The 26450-nt window shown below is 36.8% G+C and overlaps 1 protein-coding gene across 4 annotated transcripts; it reads right to left on the reverse strand.

The window, feature by feature from the left end:
• Positions 1-296: 296 nt before the first annotated feature.
• Positions 297-26200, reverse strand: CDC7 (cell division cycle 7). 4 transcript variants are annotated; one of them, XM_019920101.3, is made up of 12 exons: positions 26070-26200; positions 25195-25380; positions 17386-17469; positions 15441-15576; positions 12073-12166; positions 11846-11988; positions 10682-10934; positions 9969-10064; positions 9032-9210; positions 8125-8207; positions 5459-5608; positions 297-2074 (listed from the first exon to the last, which is right to left on the reverse strand). In XM_019920101.3, the coding sequence occupies exons 2-12, from the start codon at positions 25298-25300 to the stop codon at positions 1680-1682; spliced, it is 1719 nt and encodes a 572-aa protein (XP_019775660.1). In that variant the 5' UTR covers positions 25301-25380; positions 26070-26200; the 3' UTR covers positions 297-1679. The 4 variants fall into 4 exon arrangements, with proteins under 4 accessions (XP_019775660.1, XP_073667328.1, XP_073667332.1 ...); XM_073811227.1 differs by lacking the exon at positions 26070-26200 and adding an exon at positions 25689-25707; XM_073811231.1 differs by lacking the exon at positions 26070-26200 and adding an exon at positions 25470-25488.
• Positions 26201-26450: the final 250 nt, after the last annotated feature.

Below are 26450 nucleotides of genomic sequence, written 5' to 3' on the forward strand. Positions count from 1 at the left end.
AAAGTTGAAAACACAGCCCTGAATATTAAACTTTCTTAGAGAATGTCTCCTTACTTGCACTTTTGGTAAATTTTTCTTCCTGTTAATTTTCTGAGAATATGTTAACTTGATTGTGAGCCACATTTCTAGAAAGAAATACATCTATCTTTCATATATTACTTGAGTCAGGTCAATGTTTGTTAATCTACTACCAACTATTTGCCGAACAGAGAGAATTCATCAGTCTCAGAAGGAAAATAATCCTAGTGGTCAATACTTTTTTAAAAAAGGGCATTTTTCAAATGAGTAGTCTGACATTGACATAAAAAATATAAAAGGATGACTTTATTAAACATACAAATTCAAGAACATTCAAGTTTTTTTAAAAAAAGATTACAGCATGAGAAGACAGCAGATCAATGGTAATGGTAAATATATATATATAATACTTGCCAAACGGAGTATAGATAAGACATACTAACTTCAGTGCTCAAAACAACAAAAAGAATGTTGTATCTTCCTTAGCTGTATTATACCTCTATGACTACTAAGTGGGAAACTTCTCAGCAGGCCCACACTCGCAGACTTATTTCCCATAGTAAATTTGATATGCTGTCATTGATATATATATCATTTTGAAATGTTGTAATATATAAACCTCTATCTTAGTTCCTTTTCTACATTGCCTACTTCATTAGAACTCTTCCCAACCTACCCCAAGACACTAGTAAGCATCCTTCTCTGAGCAGGACCAACTTGGTCAAAACAGGATATAGAATGGCTCTAGGCAGAGGAAAAATCTCCAATAATATTCTCAATTCTGTGTTCACTTTTCCTTTTAGCAGCTACCTAATCATATCTAAGATGGTATGAAAAAACCATACATGTTCAGAGAAAAAGAAAAGCATTTTGGACTATCAATATCTACCTTAGTCCTGCAGCTTCCCTTTATCAACCAGTGAACACATTATTTTAATTTCTCAACTGTGAACACAGGCAATATTTAACAAAGCACCCAGAAACTTTGTGGAAAGTATCATAAAATTTCCAAGGAGAATGTGTTAGGTGGGGCTAGAGAAGGCAGAAAAATCAAGAGAAACCATTAAGAAAAACATGGCAATTCACACAAAAAATGCTTTCACAAAATACTTTAAAAAAATGAATAAATTAAATTCAATTTCAAGTAATACCCCCCCAATATTTTCTCATTGTTTTAGTGTTCATAAAAGGTATAATATATGCCTCTAAAAAGGAAATTATCTTCTTTACCTACAGAATGGTTAGAGTACCAGCACCAGGTGGAGTTTTCCAAAAGTACAGAGAGTTTGAAGAAACCAGTAAACTAAGTCTTTTGACTCATTTAATCCCTGTCACAACCTTTAATTTTAAGACTCGTACCTTGAACCCCTATGTACTAGGCTAAAACTGCTCTTATTTCTGCATATGGCAGTGACAAGTAATTAGGGAAATGAAAGATCTGATCCTACTCGGGTAGATCAAACTCAAAGATCATTTTGTTAGTCTAAGAACTATCCTAGTCATTTTAAGTAATCTTAATCCATATTTTAGAATCTGCCAGGAGATTTTTAAACAAATTATTCACCCTGCCCGGGTCTCCAATCAAGAATTTATGGCTATTACAAATAACTCTTTTTCACCTCACCTCACAATACACAACAGCAAACTTTAAAGAACAATAATCATAAGCTCATATCTTTGAAAAATGGATGCAACAAAGCTTCTTCTGCTGTTATTCTTGAAGCCGGATTTAGATCTAGGAGTTTATCAAGCAGGTCGTAAGCTGCATCAGGTACCTCATCCCAGCCTTCTAGATTGGTAGGAGACTCATCAAGATTACCCCCACAGCCATTACTGTCCCCTTTACACAATGAATTCCCTGAGTGTTGTGCTTTAGGTGTTTGTATGAGGTGAGCACCTTTATGGTCCATCTTCTCTGAAAAAGCTGGGTCTTGAGAAGTGAGCTCTTGTATATCACTTGTTAATTTAGGAGTGTTAGAATTTACACCTCTGAGCTTCTCACAGAGTTTTCTCAAGTCTTGTGCTGGAACTTCTTTGCTACACAATATTGATTTGCCTAAAAGAGAAAAAATATACATATTTTATATTATTTGAATATATGAGAAGTCTCTCCCACGAGAAACATGCAAGTCCAACTGCATGCTTTTTGGATATATTTACACTGAATATGAGATAGAACATCACGTGCTATATTTAAGTTGTGTTTTACCTTACATAGCTGAAGGTCAAATCATAAAGTGAAAGGTAGTAAGTAGAAAGCAGTGACTTAATAAGTAAAGGACTCACTTGACTCTGTCAAAGTCTCCAGCTTCATTATATTCTTCTGTAATCTTTAATCAGCAGCAGCTCTCATTCCCTCTCCCCCTTCCAAGCTTCTACATGCCTCTAACTACATGGTTCCTGTCTTTGATTAGGATGCCCTGCACCTCCCCCCCAACTCCGTGCCCAGAATACTCCCACTTAGGGCACCACTCAGTTCAAGCATTACCTCTAAGATGCCTGACACTCACAGAGTTGATCATCCTAAGCTTCTGTTATATCCTGTGAAGGTTTCTATTATTACTTTTGCTATTCTGTATTGTAACTGATAAAATATATGTCTGTCTCACCTGCTAGACTATGAGCTCTCTGAAGATAGGGACTATCTTATTTATCTTTGAACCCCCAAAACCTAGACATCCATACTAGGTACATACTAGGTTCTCAATTAATGCCTGTTGGACTAGACAAAAAGGTATTATTCTGCTTCTCACGTCTTTGTTCAAATATCACATCCTTATTACAGATGCAGTCCTTAACCAACCTATTCAAAATAGCTAAGCCTTCTTCACTCCCTTTACCCTTTTATTTTTCGCAATACCACCCGTCTGTCTGACAGTATGTATTTGTTTATTTTTTCTCCCCCATTAGAATTTAAGCTCTATGAGAAGAGACTCAATAATAGTCTATCTAACCTAGTACACATACGGTCTCAATAAGTGTTTTTAAATCAGTTAATAAACCAACCAGATCTTCGTTTTAAAAAATATAAATGTCTGAAACAATTCCCCAACAAAATTATTAGACACGGGCAAAAATAAGCTAGGCACACAAATAGGCAATAGTCTGTTACTTTTGCCGTATTTCCTTATTAAATAGAAATGGCTCTAAACAATGAGTTTGCACAGCACTTAGATTCCTTTCTGGGGCATGTGGATTGTTAACAAAACAATCTATCTCTGGATGATAAAAAGTTACTTTTACATACACTCATCTCTGCTGGATAGGTGGACTAAGGTGGTGGGAAAAAAGGTGGTGGGGGGAAGCAGTGAGGGGACAAAGGAAATAAACTACCCAAAACTAAGTTTGTGGGGGTATAGCATGTTAATCCTGTTTTACTTTTAAATCTATTTCATTATTCCTCTTCTCTCTAAAAAATTATAGCCAGAGGAGAATAGCTCAAGGTTTTTCTTCTGAATTTATTTAATTCGACGAGTACTTAATGACAGTCTACAATGGGGCCAGGTCTAGGGGTTGAGGACAGAGGGGAAGGTTACACACAACACAAGAGAAGTAGAGAAGTGCTCCTGCTGTTCTGGTAAGTCTCTTTGGGTCATAAAGGGGGACAAGGTCATCGCTGTTGAAGTTCTGAATCCTTTTGTATTCAGCCCAAAGTTATAGTAAGATTTGACTGCAATACAGCTGACCCTTGAACATCGAGGGAGTCAGGAGGGCTGACCCCACGCAGTCAAAAATCTACATATAAATTTATAGTTTGTCCTCCGTATCTGCAGTTCTGTAGTACTTACTGAAAAATAGCTGCAAATAAGTGGATCCAAGCAGTTCAAACCCATGTTTTTCAAGGGTCAGCTGTAACTAAAGAAGTCATACTAATGAAACTAAGACAAGTGCTCTATAGCATTTTTTAAAATATGAGAGCAAGCATTACAATGATAAATCTCTAAGAGCCCTTGCCTGCTATGCTATCATGATGCTTGCTCTACGATGTTTTTTTGTTAGATGTTGCACTTGCATTTTTGGTCATCATTTACTATTACAAATGGGGGAGATTTGAGTTCTTCAACAAAATGTTTAGGGTTTGATAAATTTCATGTTCATAAACTTCTTATGAAGTTATTCAATAGCAGATGATAGTTTTCCCCATCAGTTGAAAATAAACATTCTCATGTAAGAATACAATTTCCAAGGCTTTGCTTCATGGTTCCATTTCCCATGTGTATATGTAATATCTCACCCTATCACCCTCAGATAAAATTTTCTTATTATAGTTTCAAGAAAGGTGCAAGTCGTAGACTGACTGTGCTGCAGAACCACAACCGCCACTAAGCCTTCCTGGTGGATCACACCACGGTACCGGTGCCCAAGTGAGGGACAATCATTTTTGCAGTAGTTCTTACTCAGAAATAGTTCTTGGTCAAAATCACTTGTTTTTTCAAACTAACAAGTCTCAACGCTTTCTAGGTATCATATTTTTCTGAATCATATTTTCCAGGAATAGGTGGGGTGAGACAGGCATATGTATTTCTTGAAGTTCCTCAATTCTGATATGCACCCCTGATTAAGACCCACAGATTCTGGGGCTGGGCAACAGGCAGCCCAGCTACTTTTGAGGTGGGCTGACTGAAATTTTGTCCCAAAGGAGTGTTCCATATTTTGGGGCAGCATGCTGACTCAATTACACCCACCCACTTTGGAAAGTATTAACTATAATTGTGCATGGAGAATAAATACAAGGTGGCCATCTGAGTTCAAGTTGTTGGCAAGAGCAAGGCTGAGATAATTCTCAGGTGCCCTATGAGGTACACTGCATATCCCAGACTTGAAGTACAGGAACTTGTGTAGCTAAGATGACTTCCCACATCCAATAAATGCTTATAATATTACTCCATCAGTAAAGGTATTCTGTTCATTTCGCTTCTCTACTACTCTAACCCTAAGGAACCTGACAACAACATACATCCTATTATGTCCCCTACTGCAGTCCTTACTACACTGTATTATAATTAACTATTTACTTGTTAATACAGACTAAGAGTATTTAAGGCAGGCCCAAGAGCACCTGATGCTTAATAAATATACAATAAACAAATTAAAACATATTATGAAAAATATTTATGCAATAAAGTCAAACCATAACTACAGGGAGTTAAGATTTTATTCCTTATTCTTTTGTTTAAGATTATAAAGTTGAACTTTAAATATTGGAAAAGTGTAGTACTCTGCGCTTGATAAGATAAACTGATTACATGTAGAGAAGAGAAGTGATAAATTATTTTCTTACACAATGCAATTAATTTTCAAGCAATTGAGAAACTTTGTATCTAACACCAGAGAACATTATATGTTTATTTGTAAAGAGAATTTCATAATAATTTATTAAGTGATTTGTAGGAGATAAATCAAAGGTATTTGTTTTGTTCTATAATATAAAACTGCTTACCAAAAGTTTTAGCAGCCTGGATAGTTTCCTTGGATCCACGAATTGTCATAATTTGAGCCAAAGCGGTTAAATCATCACTTGCTTTATAAAATGGATATCGTCCACTAAGCAAAGAAAGGAATATGACACCTGCAGACCACATGTCAATTGCTGTAACAGAAAACAAACTTTAATTTTACTCCTACATCAGTAGTTCTCAACCTTTACTGTATATTCAAATCCTCTTAAGAGCCTTAAAAAAATTTTGATGCCCCGGCCAATCCCCTCAGAGGTTCTGATTTAATTGGTCTGGAGTAGGGCTCAGGCATCAGTTTTTTTTTAAAGTTCCTCAGGTGCTTTTAATGATTTCAGGGTTAAGAATCCCTGGTTTAACATCCTTAATGCAAAATACAATATTTTCTTTCTTGAGCAACATGAAAGTTGCTAAGTTTAAAAGGATATCTCATCACTAAGTAAATGCACATTTTATAACATCAAAATAAATCCAAAGTAGCTACGTAGGAAAAAATCTGGATGTACCCCAAGAGTTACACACCATAGTAATGAAAGTGTTTCACTTTAGTGAAAAGCATTAAACGTTAGAAGCTCATCTTCAGCAAGATGTTAACCCTAACTTTTGCTGTAGAAACTATCAATCTCTAGAATTCTGGCAGTTATGATTAAGACCAGCTCAGCCTCATGAGAATAAACTCATTTTTTAAAAAAATGTTTAGGGGGACTTCCCTGGCTGTCCAGTGGTTAAGACTCTGCACATCTACTGCAGGGGACATGGGATTGATCCCTGGTAGGGGAACTAAGATCCCACGTGCCTAAGATCCCACATGCCGTGTGGCCAAAAGAAAAATGTTTAGGGACATCTTCTCTCCTAATGGCTGAACTCCCAGTATCATCAAGTTATTGGCTCTACTCCCTTGGCCACTGCATCATCTGCCTTTCTTGGTTCCCTTTGTACCTCTGCCTGCTCCTTCAATGTTTCCTCTAAGCCTTAAGGGCTGAGGTTACCCAGAGTTCCAACTTCTACCCTATATACTCTCCCTTATTGGCCCATACACTTCACAGCTTCAGCTACCTTTTATATAGTAATCATGACAGTCAACAGTATTTCCAGTCCAGACTTCCCTGTGCTTCACTTACTTTTATTCTGTTGGACATCTCTATCTGGATGCTCCACATGTATCTCAAGCCAATTATGCCCCCAATCATCTTTATCTTTCCCTGTACACCAGTTACGTCTTTATTCTCCCCTTGGTTACTGGTACCCATTCAAATCTCCCAATCTAGGAGTCTGATAAACATCTTGGATGCCTTTTCCCCACCACTTCATACCCAAATCCCACATCCAATTATCCATGAAGCTCTGCCTTTCCAATTCTTTGCTCTTCTTTTCAAAGATTTTTTTGATGTGGACCATTTTTAAAGTTTTTATTGAATTTGTTACACTATTGCTTCTGTTCTATGTTCTGTTTCTTTGGCCATGAGGCATGCGGGATCCTAGCTCCCCGACCAGGGATTGAACCTGCACACCCTGCACTGGAAGGTGAAGTCTTAACCACTGGACCACCAGGGAAGTCCCCAATTCTTCACTTTTCTGTTCATTTGTATTATTACTGCCCTCGTTCAGGTTTTCATCATCTCTCACCTGGACCTGGTCCTCTCTGCATACCTGCCAGAATGACCCATCTAGAATACAATTATTACCATCCCTTTCCCTTGAATAACTTTCCAAAACCCACAGGGTACAGTCCAAGCCATATAACAACTGTGATCTGAGACCGTCTACCTTTTTCCAGGTTTATTTCTCACCACTCCTTGACTTTCATCATACATTCCAGCAACACTAAACTCTTACTGATTCCTGTATGACCATGCTATTTCTTGAGTTCCTCTGCTCATGCAAACCCCTCACTCCAATTTACATTCTCTTTTCAGACGTTCTATCTTCCATGAACTTCCTTCCATAATCCCTTCAGATAAGGTTAGATACCCCTAAAATACTCTGTATAACGTTTTATAACCATACTTAACAGGTTATTTTATATTTGCGAGTATGTCCTGACCAGAGTGTAAGCAGAGTTTCATTCATTTTTTATATCATTAGCAAGCACAGAATAAACACAGAACAAATGAATACATTTCTGTAAGGTCCATAATCCAAGTGAACAGCAGGGTTCATCTATTCAATAAGATGTTCCATGACAACTCTTTCAGGCTATAGACTTTTCTTTTTCAAAAATCTCTTTAATGCTATTATATTGTTTTCACAATAATAAAAAATTTTAATCAAACACACAATCATATGTGTATCACAGAAGAATTTTCAGGTATTAGACAAACATAAAATGTTGCTAAGTTAGCAAATACTACTAAACACAATTTTTTCCCCCACAAAGGTGATGTTAAAATTATTCCTGGTGAAATCATCTTGTAAACAGATAAGCAAAATGCAATCTATCGGGTAAAAAAAAAAAAAAAGGAAACACTAGGATTAGGAGCTTTCATAAATAGCACTGTCTCAAAAATGGGAATGCCACACTGCTAGAACCACTTATATAAATTAGTTAAAAGCAGCAGAGCTCAAATTTAATCATAAGTAGACAAAAATCATAAAATAAAATACACCCACGGCAACCAATTTAACTGGGTTCTGTATTTCTAGTGCAACATACCTGTAGTTTGGTTGGGGCACTTTGTCAAGACCTCTGGTGCTCTGAATCCTGGTGTACCTGCCCTAGGTGCAACCTGTTGCCGCCTTATGATGATGAAATAAGATTTTTCTAGTTATGTAAAGTTTAATTATTTAAGACCAAAAAATAACATTTATCAATTTAGTTCACAGTAAATTCTACCTTGATATCTATATAAATAAAAGCTATTACAAAGCAAATGATAATCCAGTGTGATGAAAATCCTGGATTTTGTTTCTATAGGTCTCTCCCCCGACACCAGTTCCCAGGCCTTATTCCAGAAGGGTTTTAAGGTAACTTCCAGGCATAGAAAGAGGTAGTATATGGTAAGAACATAACAGAAAAATAGAATACAATGGGAACTCTGAGGTATAAAAATTTATTTCTGTTTGGAGTGATTAATTTCTGAGATACTTGTTCACTTATATACTTGAGTTAATCAGGAAAGGCTCATGAAAGCTTATAAAAGTCTTGAAGGGAAGAAAAAATTTATGTGGCGAAGAGTTGGAGGTGGGAGTGAGAGAAGAGTTCTAGTATTTGGTTCAGGTTATTCTACACAGGCAAGAAGAAAGAAAGAAAACAAGATTAAATCAGCAAGTAAAACATACAATTCTGAAGTTTCATAAGAGCTATCCCTACCCCTACCAAAATTATTTGCATGTAAAAGTAAATGTGTTTTCCAAAGAGCATTTGCATGTGAAGGGAACAAATATGACAATACTTGTCATTTGCTCTTCAAGGTACCAATCTGCATTAGTGCCTATGCAGTTCACAGAACTGCATTGTTCCCTTTCACTCACTCAAATCAACTGTCCACCAAAATCAATGCAATTTCTCATCTTGTCTGGCAGCATGCTGGTGATTTTATAGCACCATCAAAACACATTACCTTGAAAGGCAAATACTGCAAACTTTATCTGTTGCATAACAGTCACAGGTCAGGCTAGCTGGGCAAGAACTGGCAGTTTTCCTCATCACACTACTATTCGTAACTTTTGTAGAAATAGCCTTCTTTTTTGTTGCTAATTTTCTAGACAGTAAATCCACAGTCTTTGACTGCTTCATAAGCTGTAAAAGAAAAGTCATATTCTCTATTTTCATGGCATTTAACATGATGCCTTTGAGATGCTAGTAGAGCAAAAAGCAATAGGGGAAGCATAACTTTCGAAACTGCTGAATGTGCTGTTGGATTGTAAATAAACACTTGTCTATCAAAATATTTATGGTCTTTTTACGTTACTATGTTGAATAAACATATTAAAAATTTACTAACCATTCCTAGTTTGGTGAATATTTGAATTACACTTTATTAGAACTTTTCCTGAAATGTTACAAAACAATTACATTCTAGTGTCTAACTCCATTTCAGAACTGTAAACTGCACAATTACATTGGCTAAAATCAGTTTTAATTTGTTCCTCATGCTATCTAGCTCCTACAGGATATTATAAGTCAATTAAAAACCACTTAACATTGGTGATAATTTTGTAAATTTTACAAACATCTTTACGCTATCAACTGTGTGTCAGAAATGTGTTAGTTGTTGGGAGCTCACGTTCCAGCCAATGAGAGAAAAGGCCTTAACGTTCTAAATGTTCCTTTAGAGAAAGAGCAACAATAGTCAGCTAATCAAAAATGACAAAAAATTCCAAAAGAAAAGTTCAGAACTGGAGAAAATGAAAGCATTGACTAGATGCTCAAAGCAGTAATACCTTCTGCTAAAGCAAAACTCTTAAAAACTTACTACTAATAAAAGCTAGCCATTCCCCAAATTCTCTCCAGTGTACGACTGACTGATGATTGCACTATTAAGCTACATTACTTACTTTCACTGCAGGGCTCTCATGTGAAATGGAGCTGTGTATATTGAAATTTCTTTCTCCAAAAACAGAGCGCTGGACAGAAAGGCCTACAGATCCCTCCTACAATACCAACAAAAACAAGGAAAATAAGGATTATATCTGTAACACTTTCTGCCAGCTGTACTCTGCCATAGTTTTGAAAGAGTTAAGTGACATAAAACAAAAACAGCTGCATCCAAGTCATTCTCAGGCATCAAAACACTTCTGTGAAAGGAGAAAACAGTCTAGACAGAACTCTTAACCCCCATACAATGTTATCATAGTCCACAAATATATATAACTAAAAAATTCTAAAACCACCTGCATGGATGTTACATTTTGCTGTGCAGCTAAAATGGAGATAGACACTTCAGAATTTTTCCCCTATAACTAATGCTTTCTTTTAAAAAGGGTAATTAATATGAACTTTATAACATGCAGGGAAAATTACTTTCCGTTTTTGTTATATAATGCAATTATAATGATAAAGACATTATAAATCTACCAAGCAAAATTTTCAGTTTTGAAATCATAAAACAATCCATTGTAAATCTTAGTGAAATCTAATCAATTGAATATATAACACGTGTAAACAACATTGTTCTTTTGTTGCGTTATCCTAGAATTATAACTCCCCATGTTGAATGGAGTACATTTCTAAAACCGTATTAGTACTTAAGAAATAAAAGAGGTAGAACCTTTCCATCTTTTCCTTGTTTAATCTGAATCTGTGCACTTGTGTAGGGCCTTTTAACAGCAGTTTTTGTGGTAGGCTGCTGATCCAGCTCCTTAGGTGCTGCTGGGCCGCTCAATGAAATTTTGTTTCCGGTGATTACATAGGATTTATTTTGTGAACAGCTTTCCTGCTGAGCTTCAGACTGGACAAATTTGAGAAGCTCTATTTTCGTATCGTGGGTTCCTTGGGCCAAACCAAAGTCTACCAAGGCATACCTATGAAACAAAAATAAGCACTTTTACTTCTCTGTAACAAAGCTTAGTTAATATCATAATATGCTCAAACCATATTCACCCAGAAACTGTATTCTTTGGGGGATAAATTAAGGATTTATAACATTCTTGAAAAAAGAAAAGTAAGTTTTACAGACAAGGTAAGGATTTAATAGCTAACTACTGAAAATTAAGGAAAGATGTATCCCACACAAGAAAACATCTTTTCTCCCCTTCTTCCCATGGCTTGTGCAGACAAGACAACAAGGAATGCAGGATGTAAACACAATCCTTTGTCCTCTGATGGTGGCAGAGATGGCACCATAGCAGATAATTTTTAATTAAACAAGTTTAAAAGAAAAATAAATTAAAATCATGGTTTAAAAATCTGATTAAAGAAAAAATTAAAAGTCAGGAATACAAAAGCCCAAGAAAAGAAGTTATGGTTCTATTATCTTTATTATACTCAATATGAGCCATTATATAAACAGCAGTTTTTAAGTTTTCAGCTTACAATGCCTCTATGTATATAATCAGCATAAAAAATAGTCAAAAAACAAAACTTTAGTGTTGAGACATGAAATTGGCTATCATGTGGTCCAATCCCCTCATTTACTAGAAAAGAAAAATGAAGCCCAGAGATAAATGTATAAGGTTAAACAAACAAAAAACTAGACCCTTTCTAAGTCTTTTAGCTCTTTCCACTGAGCCATGGTACACCTCATGACGTACACTGTTTTACTAATACAATTTTTTTTTCTCCTTGAGTGTATTTCCCTTCCTCAACCACAGTGAAAATCTGAAACAGAAAAAGATGTGTGTGGCTGTTACAGGATGCTCTGCATCTAAGAGGTGGACCCACAGCACAGATTCAGTCAAGTATTAAGTATTTGCTGGTAACTTCCCATACTTACTTTCTCAAGCGCCTATTATATAAAAAATTGCTGGGCTTAACATCACGGTGAACAATACCAAACTGATGAATGCGTTTCAAAGCTTTGAACAGATTAAACATATATTCCCGTACTTCTTGAAAAGAAAGAGAATTCAAAATGTCCTAAAATAAAGTTATGAATAAGGTTATAAGATTGTTTTAATGAAATATTTAGCTAATAAAAATTCAAGAAATATTAAAACCTACCAAAAAGGACTCATGTTCCAGATATGGCATAGCAATAACCACATGATCATTTTTCCTAAAGCAGTATTTAACTCCCATGACATTGTCTTGCCCCCTAGTGGAAAAATGCACAATGAACTTGAGAAGAAAGGTCAAATGAACTGAAACTTTATGCAGTTTTTTAAAAAATGCAGTTTTAGCAATGCATAAATAATGCCAGAAAACTAACTTAAAACCATCACCATACAGGAGAGATTACTCATTTAACTGACTTATGCAAGATGAAGGGTTTTTTTTTAAACAAACAGTACCAGTTATGAGGTTATAATTCAAAATGAGATAATTTTAATTGAGGAGGTGACAGAATGGGAAGGAAAAGATGAATAATAAAAATGAATTAACAAGACTTAGTAGCAGATAAGATGGTAACAGTAATAAATAAATCAAGTAAAAATTAATAATAGCTAATATTTATTGAACATTCACTACATGCCAAGCTCTTCACACCTATCAACAAATTCACTTAATTTTCACAACAACCCTATAAGGATGGTGCCATTATGTCCTACCCCCCCCCCCTTTTTTTAACATATAAGGAAACTGAGGGACAGACAGGTTAAGGAACTTCCCCAAGGTAACTCAACTAGTAGGTCATGGAGCCAGAATCTGAATCCAGGCAGTGTGCTCCAGACCTAGACTCTTAACCACTATACTATACTACCTCAGAGAAAGGTGAGGAAAATAGGGTAAACTGGATTTTCAGAGTTTTGAGACTGAGTAACTAAAACAACATGGATACCAACAAAATATGTAGAGAAAACAGGAAAAGAAGCATCAAAAACCAAAACCTCATCATTCTGATAGAGATATCTAGATACAAGACTATATCTTAAGTGAGAAGTCAAGTGTAAGTCAGTGACAATATTATAGATAAATGATACCTAAAGCTGTGAAACTATTAGAGAAGAGAAAACTGAGCCTTGGAAAAGTCTCACGTTGGAGGGCAAAATAAGGAAGGAGCAGAAAGCCCAGATAGGGACATCCGCAAGTGAGGAGTTTTCAAGGAAGGGGTGATCAACAAGGAGGTCAATTAGAATAAGGACTGAAGGAAGGCTTTCAGTCTGGCAAAGAGGAATTAACTGGCAAAAAGAAATTAACTAATTTTCAGAAAGCAGTTTAAGTGGAAAGGAAGAGGCCAAACAGGATTTAAGGAGGGAAAATAGTATACAATGGAAACAGAACATAAAGACAATTTTCCTGAAATATCTGTCAAAGAATAAAAACCAGTGTGGGAGCTAGAAAGGAAGCAAGATCAGGTAGACTTTTTTTAGCATGCACATTTTTGAACAACAAGGAAAGAAAAAGTGGTAGAGGGAGTTATTTAAAGTGTGGAAAAAGGAATAATCTTATTCAGGGGACTAGAAGGTATTATGTAATCATGCCTTACAGAAGCCATCTTATCCTCTTGTCTTCTGAGGGGTAAAACAAATTAATAGGCGTGTTTATTCATTCAATAGATATTTAGTGGGCACTGTTACTTGACAGACACTATGTTAGACATTAAGGATGAGAAGGTGAATTAAAATTAACATGATTTCTGCCCTCATGGACTTTCCTAAATAGTGGGCAATATGGATAATAAACCAGGTAACAAATAATGACAAATTATGGTAAGGGTTTTGAAAGATATCAAAAGGTGCTGTGACAATAAAAAATAGAATCTAATTCAGAGAAGACCTCTTTGAAGTGGTACCATTCTTGCTCAGAGCAGAAAGATGAGGAGTTAGCATGCAAGGACTGGGAGGGGTCTTCCTGGATAGGGAAGAAGTATGGGTAGTGGCCCTGAAGTGAGAAAGCTCTTGACACAAATTTGAGACGCTAAAGAAAATAGAGCACAGTGAAGGAGGTGGAAAGACTGGCATGGGATAAAGTTGGATTTTTTTTTCAAAGAACATTGGGAAACCACTGAAGAATTGTTAAGTAGTGGAAGTAATAGTATCCAATTTATATTACATACATACATATTTTTATATTTTAAGGATCACTCTGGCTGTTTTGTGACTATGGGATTAGGAGGGGAAGAGAAGAAGCAGGCTACTATAGTAATCTAGACTTGGACTGAGACAGCAGTTGAGAAGACAAAGATATGGATGAGATTTTAGATATATTTTGGAGGCAGAATTGCCAGGACATGGTGATGGAGTGGACTAGGAGAGAAATGGAGAAATTGAGTGTGATTACTAGGTTTCTGCCTTGAGTAACTAGGTAGACTGTGGTACCATTTGCTGAGATGGATAGATGAAGGCAGATTGTTGCCACAGGTAATTTTTGGGGCAGATGAAGGTGAATTAAAATTTCGTTTTTCGCATATTAGGTTTGAGATGTTTATTAGGTACCCAAATGGAAATATCAAATCGTCAGGTGGATACACACAAATCTGCAGTTAAGAGGTCTGAGGTTAGATATACACTTATGGGAATCATTACTATATATTTAAAGCCACGTGGAATACATGACACCATCTAAAGAAGTCTAGAGAAAGAAAGTCCAGGATCAAGCACTGAGGAACTCCAACACTTAGGGGTCAGGTGGAAGAGGAAGAACTGGCAAAGCATACTGAAAATGAAAGGCCAAATAAAGCAGGAAGAAATCAAGGAGTATATGGTAGTACAGAAGTCAAAAGACAATGGTTCAAATCAATTATGTTAAACACTGCCAGGAGTTCATGTGAACAGAAAAAGGAACCGGCAAAACAAAGTCATGGTTGCCCCTAAAGTAGTTTCCACTTAGCATAGAGGAGAGCAGCCTCACTGTGTGTGTGTGGCAAAAGGCGGGTGTGGAAGTGAAAACAGTCTGTGCAGGTAATTTTTGAGAAGTCTGGCCATGAAGGGAAGCAAAGAAATAATGGAGTAGCTGGAAGGGGGACGGCGGTACAGGGAGGATAAGAGATACTACATCACGTCTCTATGTTGACAGGAATGACCTAGCAGAGAGAAACCAAACAGAAAGACATGCCAGAGGATTCTGTTGTTCAAAATAAAATATGAGATGAGGCTGTCAATATCTGGGGAGATGTGAAATATGAGTTCCCCACATTTTTAAAAATATCTACACCATGGAAGCCAAGGTTTATGATTTGGCAGGAAGATTAGAAAAAGAAGTGGTAAGAGAACAGGAAGTCAAGCTGAGCCTCAGGAGAAATCCACTTTAAAAATTAATATAAACTTAACTAGCCATTCCAAGATTAGTGGAAAAGTGCTAGCAAACTGCAAACACCTGACTGAAGAATATGTTTAATCCACAATCTCACCATCCCTATTAGATATCTGCTTAAAAATCTTAAAAATTATATACAGCAGTTCAATTAAAAATATCTTTAAATTGCCTACCCAGCCACTGTTAGGCACTGAAGCTCAGCTGCAATTCTTACAGGATGACTTGTTGGAATTAGGTGTTTCAGAGCAATTTTCTCTTCAGGTCCCACTTTTAACTGTGTTGTGGCCAAATACACAGAGCTGAAAGTGCCTGTAAAACAATTTATTAGATTTTTCAATATTTGGTTTTTAAAAATGTTTATGAGACAATGCTAAAATAATTCTTAAAAACTGTTTGGAATCCATAAAATTATCACAATCTGTCATCAATATTTTAATGACACTGAATACAAAAAGCAAGCACATTTGTAAATACAACTTATTTTCAATTTTTAATATTCTTAACTGTCCTCACATCTTTAGGGGGTATATTAATTCAGCAAAGCTATATAGTAAATCTGTTTAACTGAGTTAGCATAAAATATTTCCACGGTATGACCCAATCTACCAAGTATCTTTCTACAATTTATCATTGTAAATTACTTTCTTAAGAGTTGGATTCAGTTCTGTTAGAAGTAGAAATGATAACAGTCTTAGGGGGCAAAAAAAACTACATTTTTTATTTTAAAAAGTTTTTTTAAACTTTTAAATTCACCATGAAACTAAAGAGAAAAAAATATAAGATTTGGTGGTCAGTTAAATCTGAGAAATACTGAGTTAAAGCAGATTGATAGATTATTTCTAGAACTTTAATGTACTGAAGTACATCATAAATAACGAAAAGGGAGCTATACATGCTATAGTTTTCAAACTTATTAGCCTTAGAACACACTCCACTCCTCCCCCTCTCCAGGAATAGTTCGCTATTTGTTATGAGGACATCAGTTTTCCAGAACAAAGTTTTTGAACACTAAGTCAGTGTTCAAAAAAAGGTAAAAAATAATATAAAGATTTGCTTCTTACATCCCAAATCATCTCATCTTCTAATCTCTCTGCCCTCGCTGACTCAGCCTTTTCTCATCTCATACTTTCCTTTGTGAAAAGCAAGCAATGAATAAACGGAAGTTTTGTTGTTGTTTTTTTTTACTGTTAAGTTTTTATTTACTATTTCTGAGTATAGTCACTAAAAAGTTCTATTATCTGTTATCTTCTCAATCCCTTCACATTTGTCTGCCAAATTCACCCTTCATTCAATCAATATGATTGCTAGTCTCTCAATGGTATTTACGTAAATACTGACTATCCTATAAATATTGTACCACTTTATTTTCATCATTTTGCCATGAAAAATTGCCATTGTTCAACATACAATTCTACCTAAACGCAATGGAGAAAGAGAAAAAAGATTCAGCTTTCCATGATCAAATCCCCCCACTTAAATCTTAAACTTTTTATTTTTAATAATTATCTTTAATAATATATTATTAATATAGCAATACTTTTTTTAAAGCAAGCATCTGCCTTTTTATTTTTAATTAATTAATTAATTAATTAATTAATTTTTGGCTGTGTTGGGTCTTCGTTTCTGTGTGAGGGCTTTCTCTAGTTGTGGCGAGCGGGGGCCACTCTTCATCGCAGTGCGCGGGCCTCTCACTGTCGCGGCCTCTCCTGTTGCGGAGCACAGGCTCCAGATGCGCAGGCTCAGTAGTTGTGGCTCACGTGCCTAGTTGCTCCGCGGCATGTGGGATCTTCCCAGACCGGGGCTCAAACCTGTGTCCCTTGCATTGGCAGGCAGATTCTCAACCACTGCACCACCAGGGAAGCCCCCAGCAATACTTTTCATAGTATAAAATTATAAAGGTTAAAATAGGACTGTTCATTTTACTGTAAATATTTATTTATTCTTAGATTCTTTCCAAGGAAAAAAGAAAAGCTGATAATTAGTAATATAACCATGGTCTTAGTATTTTTAAAAGGGGTATTTTTCCAATAAGAAATAATAATGAAAATCAAGATTATATAAAGGAAAACAGGAGGAAAAAAAAGCTTATAAAGATAATGAAGTATATCCCCAGATTACCTTCTCCAATTTTGTCCTTAATCTTAAACACATTACCAAGCTGTGGTACAGCTTCGTAAAGCTTCTGAATATCTTTCTTAACACCTATCAGGGAAAAAAGAATTTAGGTACAATTAATTACTTAGGTTGAAAAATCTCAATAAAATAATTTCTAAAACATAAGTAATTACATTACAAATAAAAGTATCTATAATAAACCTTAAACTCATGATAAGACTAAAACCCCATCAAGTTGCTCTAACTCACACACCTCCTGAACAGACAAAACTGCAAAGTAACTGAATCACTCACACCCAATTGCTGCTACTCTGAAATTACATACTAACATATAGATACATTGTCACTGCATAGAGTACAACACAATGAAGAGGCTAAATTTAAAAAATAACTAAACAATTTGTGCTGCGATCACTAGATGGCATGACAAGGACACAATGCAATCTTCTTGAAAACTGTTTCTTTCCCCCAAAGATACAAAATCTTACAGGCTTGGAAAAGTTTTACATATTGAATATTCACAGTATACTCTAGAAAGAAGGTCTACTAAAGGTCTCAAGAATGTTAAAAAATATATTCTTTAAAAATTGTCCCAATTACCAATAGTATCCTATATCTTGACAGCAGAAAAATCATTACTTTTAAATAAATATAAGCTCTTTACAAAAACCTACATGGTTAAAATTCAGAGAGGCAATAATACAAAATGTGGTAAACTACTGGATACAAAAAAGAACTACATACTTAAGAGTCCTCAAATTTTATTACAATATCTAGGCCAAGCATCAGCTACTTTTAAAGTTATAATAACATTCTGCATCATGCAACAGTTTTAAGGCATTTTCAAAGCACCTTCACACATATTATCTTTTCAGATCTACATAACAGCACTGTGATATTGGGAGAACAGAAATAATTATCCTGATCTTTCAGAGAAGGAATCCATATTCAGGGAAATTAAATCACTTATCCAATTTCACAGAGGTACTGCTGGTAAGTTTATAGACTCACTCATTTAACAAACACTGTGTTTTTAAAAGTGCCCAGCAATTGGCATATTAAAAATACAAATGAACAAAGGTGGTGGAAGCCCCTGTTCTCTAGGAGCTTAGCCTAGTAGAAGAGACAGATGTTAAAAGCTCACTTTTAATACAAGATTTTAACTGTAATATTAGAGGAATGCACATATTACTAGGTAGAAGTGGGGAGGGGAATGAACACTCCTGAAGGTGCCAGGTGGCTTCAGGTGACTGTTAACCTGTGTTTTGAAGCATTCACCAAGTAGAGAAAGTGCAAGAAGGCATTTTAGGAAGGAACTACTATGTATGCAAAGACATGGAAAAGGAAAAAGGCATGGGTTATTGTGGAGGGAGGGGAGAGTAGGAGAGATAATAAAATTCAATGTGGCTGAGGAAGGAAAGGCAGAGGATGCAAAGGAAGGTCATTTAAAGTTTTTAAGCAGGAAGATGACAAGTGGAGGATAAATCTGAGGTGAAGAATACTAAGAATACTAAGAGGTGGAGATTAAATAAGAGGCCAAGAAGACCTAATCCAGTAGCCTTTCCACTACATCACTCCATCTAAGGTAATGGGAAGAACTTACTTAAATTACCCTCACCTTCCCATCTACCTTGCAGATGAACTGGAGAAGCTTCATGGATTTCAATATAACAGGCAATGTAACAGTAATCCTGTGAACCAGTTTTGGAGATGACAGGCCTAAATCAAAACGCTGGCTCCACTATTACCCAGCAGGTATGACCTTTCTAGAGCATACAGCTTATCCTCTGTGAGCCTTAATTTCCCCATCTATAGAAAAGGGGGCATAACAGTACCCATGCCGCTGAAATACTGTGAGGATTAAATGAAATAATATACACAACACAAGAGCAGCTTCTAACACAATGCCCGACACATTGTAAATATTAAATTATACTGGTGATTCTTATTGCTGTGGTTACTATTATTAACATTATTTCTTTAGGGCTTTTGCTCTTACTATTCCCTCTGCTTGAAATCCTCTTCCCTTCGTATGGCTGGCTCAATTGTCACAGTTTCCTCTGACATCGCTAGTTAAATTAGCGCTCCTCCCATTATCCACATTACCCTGTTTATTGTCTTTGGAGTTCTTATTCACTATAAAATTATCCTGTTTATTTACTTGTTTGCTCTCTGCCTCCTCCCACTAGAATATAAGCTCCATCAGTACAGGCTCCCTGTCTGTATAATTCACCACAATGCACTCGGCTCTTAGAAAACTGCCTGGCATGTTTGTTGAATGAATGAATTCTTACTATCATCATGGTTGTTCAGAGACAGCTGTAGGAAAAAAAAAAAAGCAAAAGTTTACAAGTTACAAGAGAGTGAAGCCAAAGACAAAAGCAATCACTTCACCATCAGCTACCACACTACTTCTCTCTCGAAAACAAAACCAAGGCCTGGGGGAAAAGCTGGCTTTCTAGCAGTAATAGTTGCCACAGTCAATTACAATCATTCCTAATGAGTGTCAAGTCCAACCAGCTTCAAATTCCAGTGTCATAGGAAAGGCATCATGAAAAGGCACTACAATGATATATTCAATTTGTTATTACATTTCTTTGATTCTAAGACACAATTTTAACGACTCTGAAATTGGGATGCAACTTACAACTGTTGCTGGTCAGCATCAAAACTTATACAACAGGTGTCAATGACCTGAAGAAAATTCAAGAAATCACAGAGGAGCATTCACATTTAATCCTTAAGAGCCAAAATGGCTGTAGGGAGGAATAGTAGAGGTGGTGAAGTAGAAATCAAATGTAGGCCAGCTCCACATAACTGGGTTGTTCTTAAGAACTCATTAACAATGGCTTTTTTAAAAAATGAATTCTTCAAAGAAATTCTGCATCACTAATGTTTGAGAACAGGGACTTCCCTGGTGGTGCAGTGGTTAAGAATCTGCCTGCCAATGCAGGGGACATGGGTTCAAGCCCTGGTCCGGGAAGATCCCACATGCCGCGGAGCAGCTAAGCCCGTGGTCCACAACTACTAAGCCTCGCTCTAGAGCCCGTGATCCACAACTACTGAGCCCGCATGCTGCAACTACTGAAGCCCACGCGTCTACAGCCTGTGCCCCGCAACAAGAGAAGCCACCACCGTGAGAAGCCTGCGCACTGCAATGAAGACCCAATGCAGCCAAAAAAACAAAAACTAATGTATGAGAACAATATTGTGAGGGGAAAAAAATAGGATATTAACAAGTCTGAGTATAAAAAGTGATTCAGAAGGGACAGATCTGAAATGTTTATTTTCCATTTCATGTATGTCCCAGAGATATACAATTATTTGTCTAATTACATCTAAAAGAACTCTTCCAATAACTATAAAAAAAAATTCTAGGTGTTAAAGCACTGTCACAGTATAACTGGCAGTATTTCTGAGCAGTACATAAAATAATGGTGTATCTTACAATTAATGGTGTTTAGGTATGACAAAATATTTTAAGAACCATTTGTGGTCTTTTTATTACTAAATGTATTGAAGTGTTTGTGTGCATGCTTTGTTGTATATACATGATTAATTACACCAAAAACTTTGTAGTAGGATGATATAGTTTCATGTGGCTATTTAAATTAAAATTAAATAAAATTAAAAATCAACTTCCTCAGTCACATTAGCCATATGTGACAACATACAAACATTTCTGTTAGTGCATAAAGTTCTAATGGACAGTGCTGATACAGAAAAAAGCCTGGAATCTAAAGAGTCTGGATTCATTCAACTCCTGTAATTAAACCACATTACTGTTCATGTTTTTAACCCTTAAAACAAAGGAACTGGATTAGATGAACTTTACCTTCCAACTATAATATTCTATGCTTTTCCTACGAGTTCCACATTTTGGAACTTCCCTTTGCATAAACATGAGCTGGCAGTTAGTAGTAGAGATGCTGGTTAACTGTTAGAAATAAGCAGGAAGAAAATATAAGTAGTAAGAAAATACTGTAATGCAAGGCCATGTGAATGACTATGCAAGCTCAATGTGCTTCCACACCACCACTCACTTACTATGCACTTACATATCTCTACAAAACTCAAACTATGTCTATATTAAGGTTTCCTGTCACTGCAGAACAACTTTGATGTTTCTGAACAACAGAAAAATTTCCTGACAACCAAAGTGAATGAAAAATCCCCAGATTATGAATTGGGAGATGAGAGTAGACAGTGAAAGAGAGTACTCGTATCAAAAGCTAGAAAATACTACTAAAGGCAGAGACCAATGAATATATACTTTGAGGACTGGGGAAAGACCCTGAAAAAAGTCCACAAACTAAAATATTATTTAGGTCTTCATTAAATATTATGAAGGTCTACGCTTCTGTTTTGAAATTTTAAGCGAATTTTTTTTCTGCTACATAATATATCCAAGTTGGCTACAGCAACAGCATCCTTAACTATATTCCCTGCTTTCACCCTCATCTTGTTCCACATAAAAGCCAAAGAACTACCTCCTTTCCTCACCCCTCTCTTCGACTTCACTCCCATCACTCTCCCACTTCCACTCACATGACCTCCTAGCTATTTCTAAATGCTAGGCACACTCCCAGCTTAGGGCCTTCGTACTTGCTGATTCCTCTGTCTGGAATGCTCTTCCCCAGATACACGCACAGCTCACTCCTTCACTACCTTCAAGTCCTAGTTCAAATGTTACCACACTGAAGCCTTCTCCAACCAATTACACTTACTAAAATCACAATCTCCTCTCCCAATACCTCCTATCTCCCCTTCCCCTCTACATTTTCTTCACAGCACTAATCACTTTTGAACATACTATTTATTCATTTTCTATCTCTATCCACTAGATTGAGGGCACTGATTTTTGTCTGTTTTACAAACGGATTTATTCCTAGCACCTAGCACCTAGAAAGGTGCCTGCACATAACAGACATAGACATTTAAGAAACATTCATCATACAAATGAAATGTTTTCAATTACTTACCATGGAGTAAAACTGACCTCCAGGAATATATGTCATGCTTATTCTGGGGCTTCATGTATTGCCTAAAATAATGCTTCCTATAACTCAATTACTTACCATGGAGTAAAACTGACCTCCAGGAATATATGTCATGCTTATTCTGGGGCTTCATGTATTGCCTAAAATAATGCTTCCTATAACTAGGGAGATCATATAATTTAGCCCAAACTGGGAGAGTCTTCAGAGTGAAAGGGGGCACTAATAATTACACTGTGACAACAGGAATAAACTGGATCTGTCTCAGGCAAACCAGGACGTTACCTATAACCCACTTTAGAATCGTAGGCTAAGAGCATCCATATAACACAATGAAAGCAAGCCTTCCAGTACAGTTCAACAGTATGGAGGAGACATTCAGTATATATACAGTTTATACTTCATTCTTTCACTGAAAAGATCTTTATCACTTACTAAACTTGGCATATGGTAGATACTTAAAAAAAAAAAAAGCCTGCTGAAAGAATGAAGGAATAAACATTTGAGCTAATACTTTGCCAGGTACTTTGTTCACCAGCATTTTTCTTAATAGGAAAAAATGGAAAACAATCTAAAGGTTCAATAAGAAAAGGCAATTAAATAAATTATACGATACCATGCAGTGGAACATTAGGCAGTCCAAGCGCAGAGTATTTAGTTACATTAAGAAATGTTCAAGATATATATTGCTAAGTTAAAAATGGAGATCAGAAATAAGTTGGCTGTGATCCTAATTCAGTTTTTTAAAAAATGTATCTCTGTATGCACAGGAAGACCAAAGAAATACAACAAAATGTCAACAGTAGCAATATCTGTACAGTGGGATATTTTCTTACTTTGACTTTCTGTATTTTCTTCAATAAGCATGTATAATTTTTATCAGAAAAATAGTTATAAAAAGCTGACAAATATTCCCCAAACAAAGGGTCATACTATGCAGGCATTGTACTAAAAATTTTACTTTATATCCTTTGGATGAATGATATCTAATCATTCAACCTAATATTTTCAGGCACCTACTATGTGCTGAAGACTGTTAGGCCCTGGGAATACAAAGATATATAAAAATCCCACCATTCAAAAGTTATTACATCAAAGGAGAGTAAATCATATTAGATCATGAGACAGTTATGTGCCTGGACTTCATCAGCTTTACTCCTTATTCAAGTTATGTTTTTGGTATAATCTTAGCTTTTATTAAGGGTCAAATAAAAAAGAACCATATGAATAAAATTTCAGCATGTTTTATAAATTATCAAAGGTAACTGTTTATAATGCTCAATGTTCTGTTACATATAAAAGCCACCAAACTTTGGAAATTTGGAATAAAATTCACACCACTCTTCATTTCCTAGCAGGTTTTCAGAAGAGTATTAGAATAGTAGTTTTTACCTGAACGTATGCTAGATCCAAGTCAGATTCATTCATTCATACACTCTGCCTAATGCACAATGTACATCAGGAACTATACAAGATACTGCCTTCAAGGACCTTATAGTATAACTGAAGAGACAGAATACACAGAGTGCTAAACAATACAAGAATAATAATAATATAATGACTGTTATTGTATTATGTGTCTGATGACATAGGGAAAGGTGAACCATGAAAAACAGGTAATTGCAAGAAATATGGAAGGCAAGAAGGAAAGCACCCATGAAACTGGATGAAAGTGGCATTTTAAGATTATTCTAGTGGCAGTGTACAAAATGAACTGGAGGATGAAAAAAGAAGTGAAAGCAGGCAGTTTAAGTAAGAAACTTCGTTGTAATTCAGGAGCAAAGTGTAAGGGAATGAATTAATGTGGTGAAAATGGGAATGGGAAGAGGCAACACTATACATACTAAAAAGAAGTAAGATAAAATTGGGTGACTGGATGAGGGGAGCAAATACAAAGCACAAGTCAAAGATAACTCTAAAGTTTTAAGCATAGAAACTTTAACTGGAATAATAGTGGCTTTCATCAAATAGGGACATCAGGAATGGTACTCATTTTAACATAAAGATGAGTTTACCCTTAGTCAGAAAGCAAAAGTATGAGATGTCATATTTTTCTGGGGTCGAGTTAAAGTCTATTTTGTAGTGTATAAGTATATATCATGGACGAAAGGTCAAAATTAATATTTTTGAAAAAGCACTAAATATATTTAAGACAAAGAGAAAATAACATTTAGCTACATTTTAAGAAAAGAAAAGAGAAAAGAAAACAGTCAATTGGAACTCCTATTTAACCAATATTTATTAAATGCCTGCTATGTCCCAGGCACACTGCAGGAATGAAGGTGCATGTTACAGTGTACAAGATTAGGCATTGTTTGACCCTCTCCTCATTTCAAGGTCTGGGTAAGGGTGAAGCAACACTTCATGATGTACACTGAGATACAGTCCTTCATTACTGCTACAAACATTTCATTTACTTTTGTCAACTAATTCTGCCTTTGAATATGTAAGTTAAAGTCCCTCCAATGCCGATTTCTAAATTCAAGCTTAATGCAATATGGTGATTAGAAATAAGAACACAGGTCTAGAAGAGAAATTCTAGTTTGGGTATCAACAAACTTTGTGTTCTTAGACAACGACTAATATTAGACTGTAGCAACTTCATCTGTAAAATGACATGGTTGGACTACAATCCTCCTTCTAAAATGCAATCCAATCCTAAATATAGATCTTATGAAGCTTCACTGATTCATAAAATGCTCCTATATAAACATACAACTCACTTTAAGATTCAGGACGTGTTTTTTGTTGTTTGTTTTTAAATAATCGAAATTCCAGAATTGTTGCCTGTACATCTTTGGCAATGAACACATACCTGGTAGTTTAAAATTCTGCTCATGTTTTAATGAGCCATCCGCCAGAAACCGGCCACGAGAAAAAGCCGTTGGCTCCTGCATCTGAATCCCTAAAGAAGCCTCCATCGCAAAGCGACTGCGGCGCAAAACGCCAGCTAAGGGGTCATGTCCACAGGGGGAGCAAAGCAGCTGTGAAACTCGGCATACTGGAGAAGATGAGAAGTTTAAATCACTCAGTGAACTAAGCACTAAAAAATGCTACTGTCCCCAAAGGGGCAAACAATTAAAAACGCACCGTATGTCCAAATCCCCAAAGGAAGGAAAACCGTGAGCCATTTCTAAGGATTCCATGGGCTCCACTTTCACCTCCCAGAAACACCGGCAGGGGGCCGAAGGGAAATGTGCCTAACAGAGGAGTCTCCCCGGCAGCCGCCGTCAGGGGCAAGGGAGGCGGTGGGAACTGCAGAGGCAGCGAATGCGGGGGGAGAGGCCTTAGTGGGGAGAGCGGTTCGACCTGAGGAAGAGGGTCGGAGGAGGAGATCGTTTGATTGCTGAAAGGGAGCGCCAGGAGGCTTGTCCAAGGCCCCACGCAAGTTGGTGGAGAACTGATACGACACGGCTCACGAGCGCCGGGCGGAGGAAGAGAATGAATGGGATCCCTCGGCGAGCGCGGATTGCGAGCTCCGCGGGGAAGGACCTTCTTCCCTCAGACTCCAGACCGAACGGGATGCTTAGTGCGCAGGCGCACGACTTTCCCGCCGCAGGTCAGGGGGATCCGAAGTGGGGGTGGGGTGTGGGGGGGTAACTGCACTGCTAAAAGACCGAAGTCACGACCCAGAATTCGTTTCTAATCCCTCACAATCCCGCGCCATGGAGCAAACCGTCGGAAACTCACGGTTTAAAGGAATACGACTTCTCTGGTTCCCCAAAGGCCTAGGTCGCCGCCTCCGAGAGCGCCCACCTAGCGAGTCTGCCAAACGCGCCTGCGCAACACTTCTCGCGTTGCTGCTTCTAATTGCTCATGCGCACTGTAAATCCCTGTGCGCCGCGTTATCTGCTACTGGGCGCTTGCGCAAGCGGGTTGGGTTTCTTCCGCAAGGCTGTGGCTGGCTGAAATAACGGTTACAGATGTAAAGTCCGGGCATAATCCTTTACTAAAAAATAGAGTGAAACGTAAGGTTAAGGATCTAACAGTATTTTCAGGAAAGAGGATAATTCAGAGACATAGAAGTCTCAGGTACTGGAGTCGTAACACATCCCGACTTACAGAGACGTT

The sequence above is a fragment of the Tursiops truncatus genome, chromosome 1 (genome assembly GCF_011762595.2).
Source record: "Tursiops truncatus isolate mTurTru1 chromosome 1, mTurTru1.mat.Y, whole genome shotgun sequence".
In the NCBI taxonomy this organism is placed as follows: domain Eukaryota; kingdom Metazoa; phylum Chordata; class Mammalia; order Artiodactyla; family Delphinidae; genus Tursiops; species Tursiops truncatus.

Bases quoted from the DNA above. Each gene is read 5' to 3' on its own strand.
- CDC7 (XM_019920101.3), bottom strand. From the start codon at position 25,300: ATGGAGGCTTCTTTAGGGATTCAGATGCAGGAGCCAACGGCTTTTTCT. The intron at 11,989-12,072 runs GTAGGTTTTAAT...ACTTTATTTTAG, and splicing joins TGGAACATGAGTCCTTTTTG to GACATTTTGAATTCTCTTTC. The intron at 10,065-10,681 runs GTTCTACCTCTT...TTGGTATTGTAG, and splicing joins AACAAGGAAAAGATGGAAAG to GAGGGATCTGTAGGCCTTTC.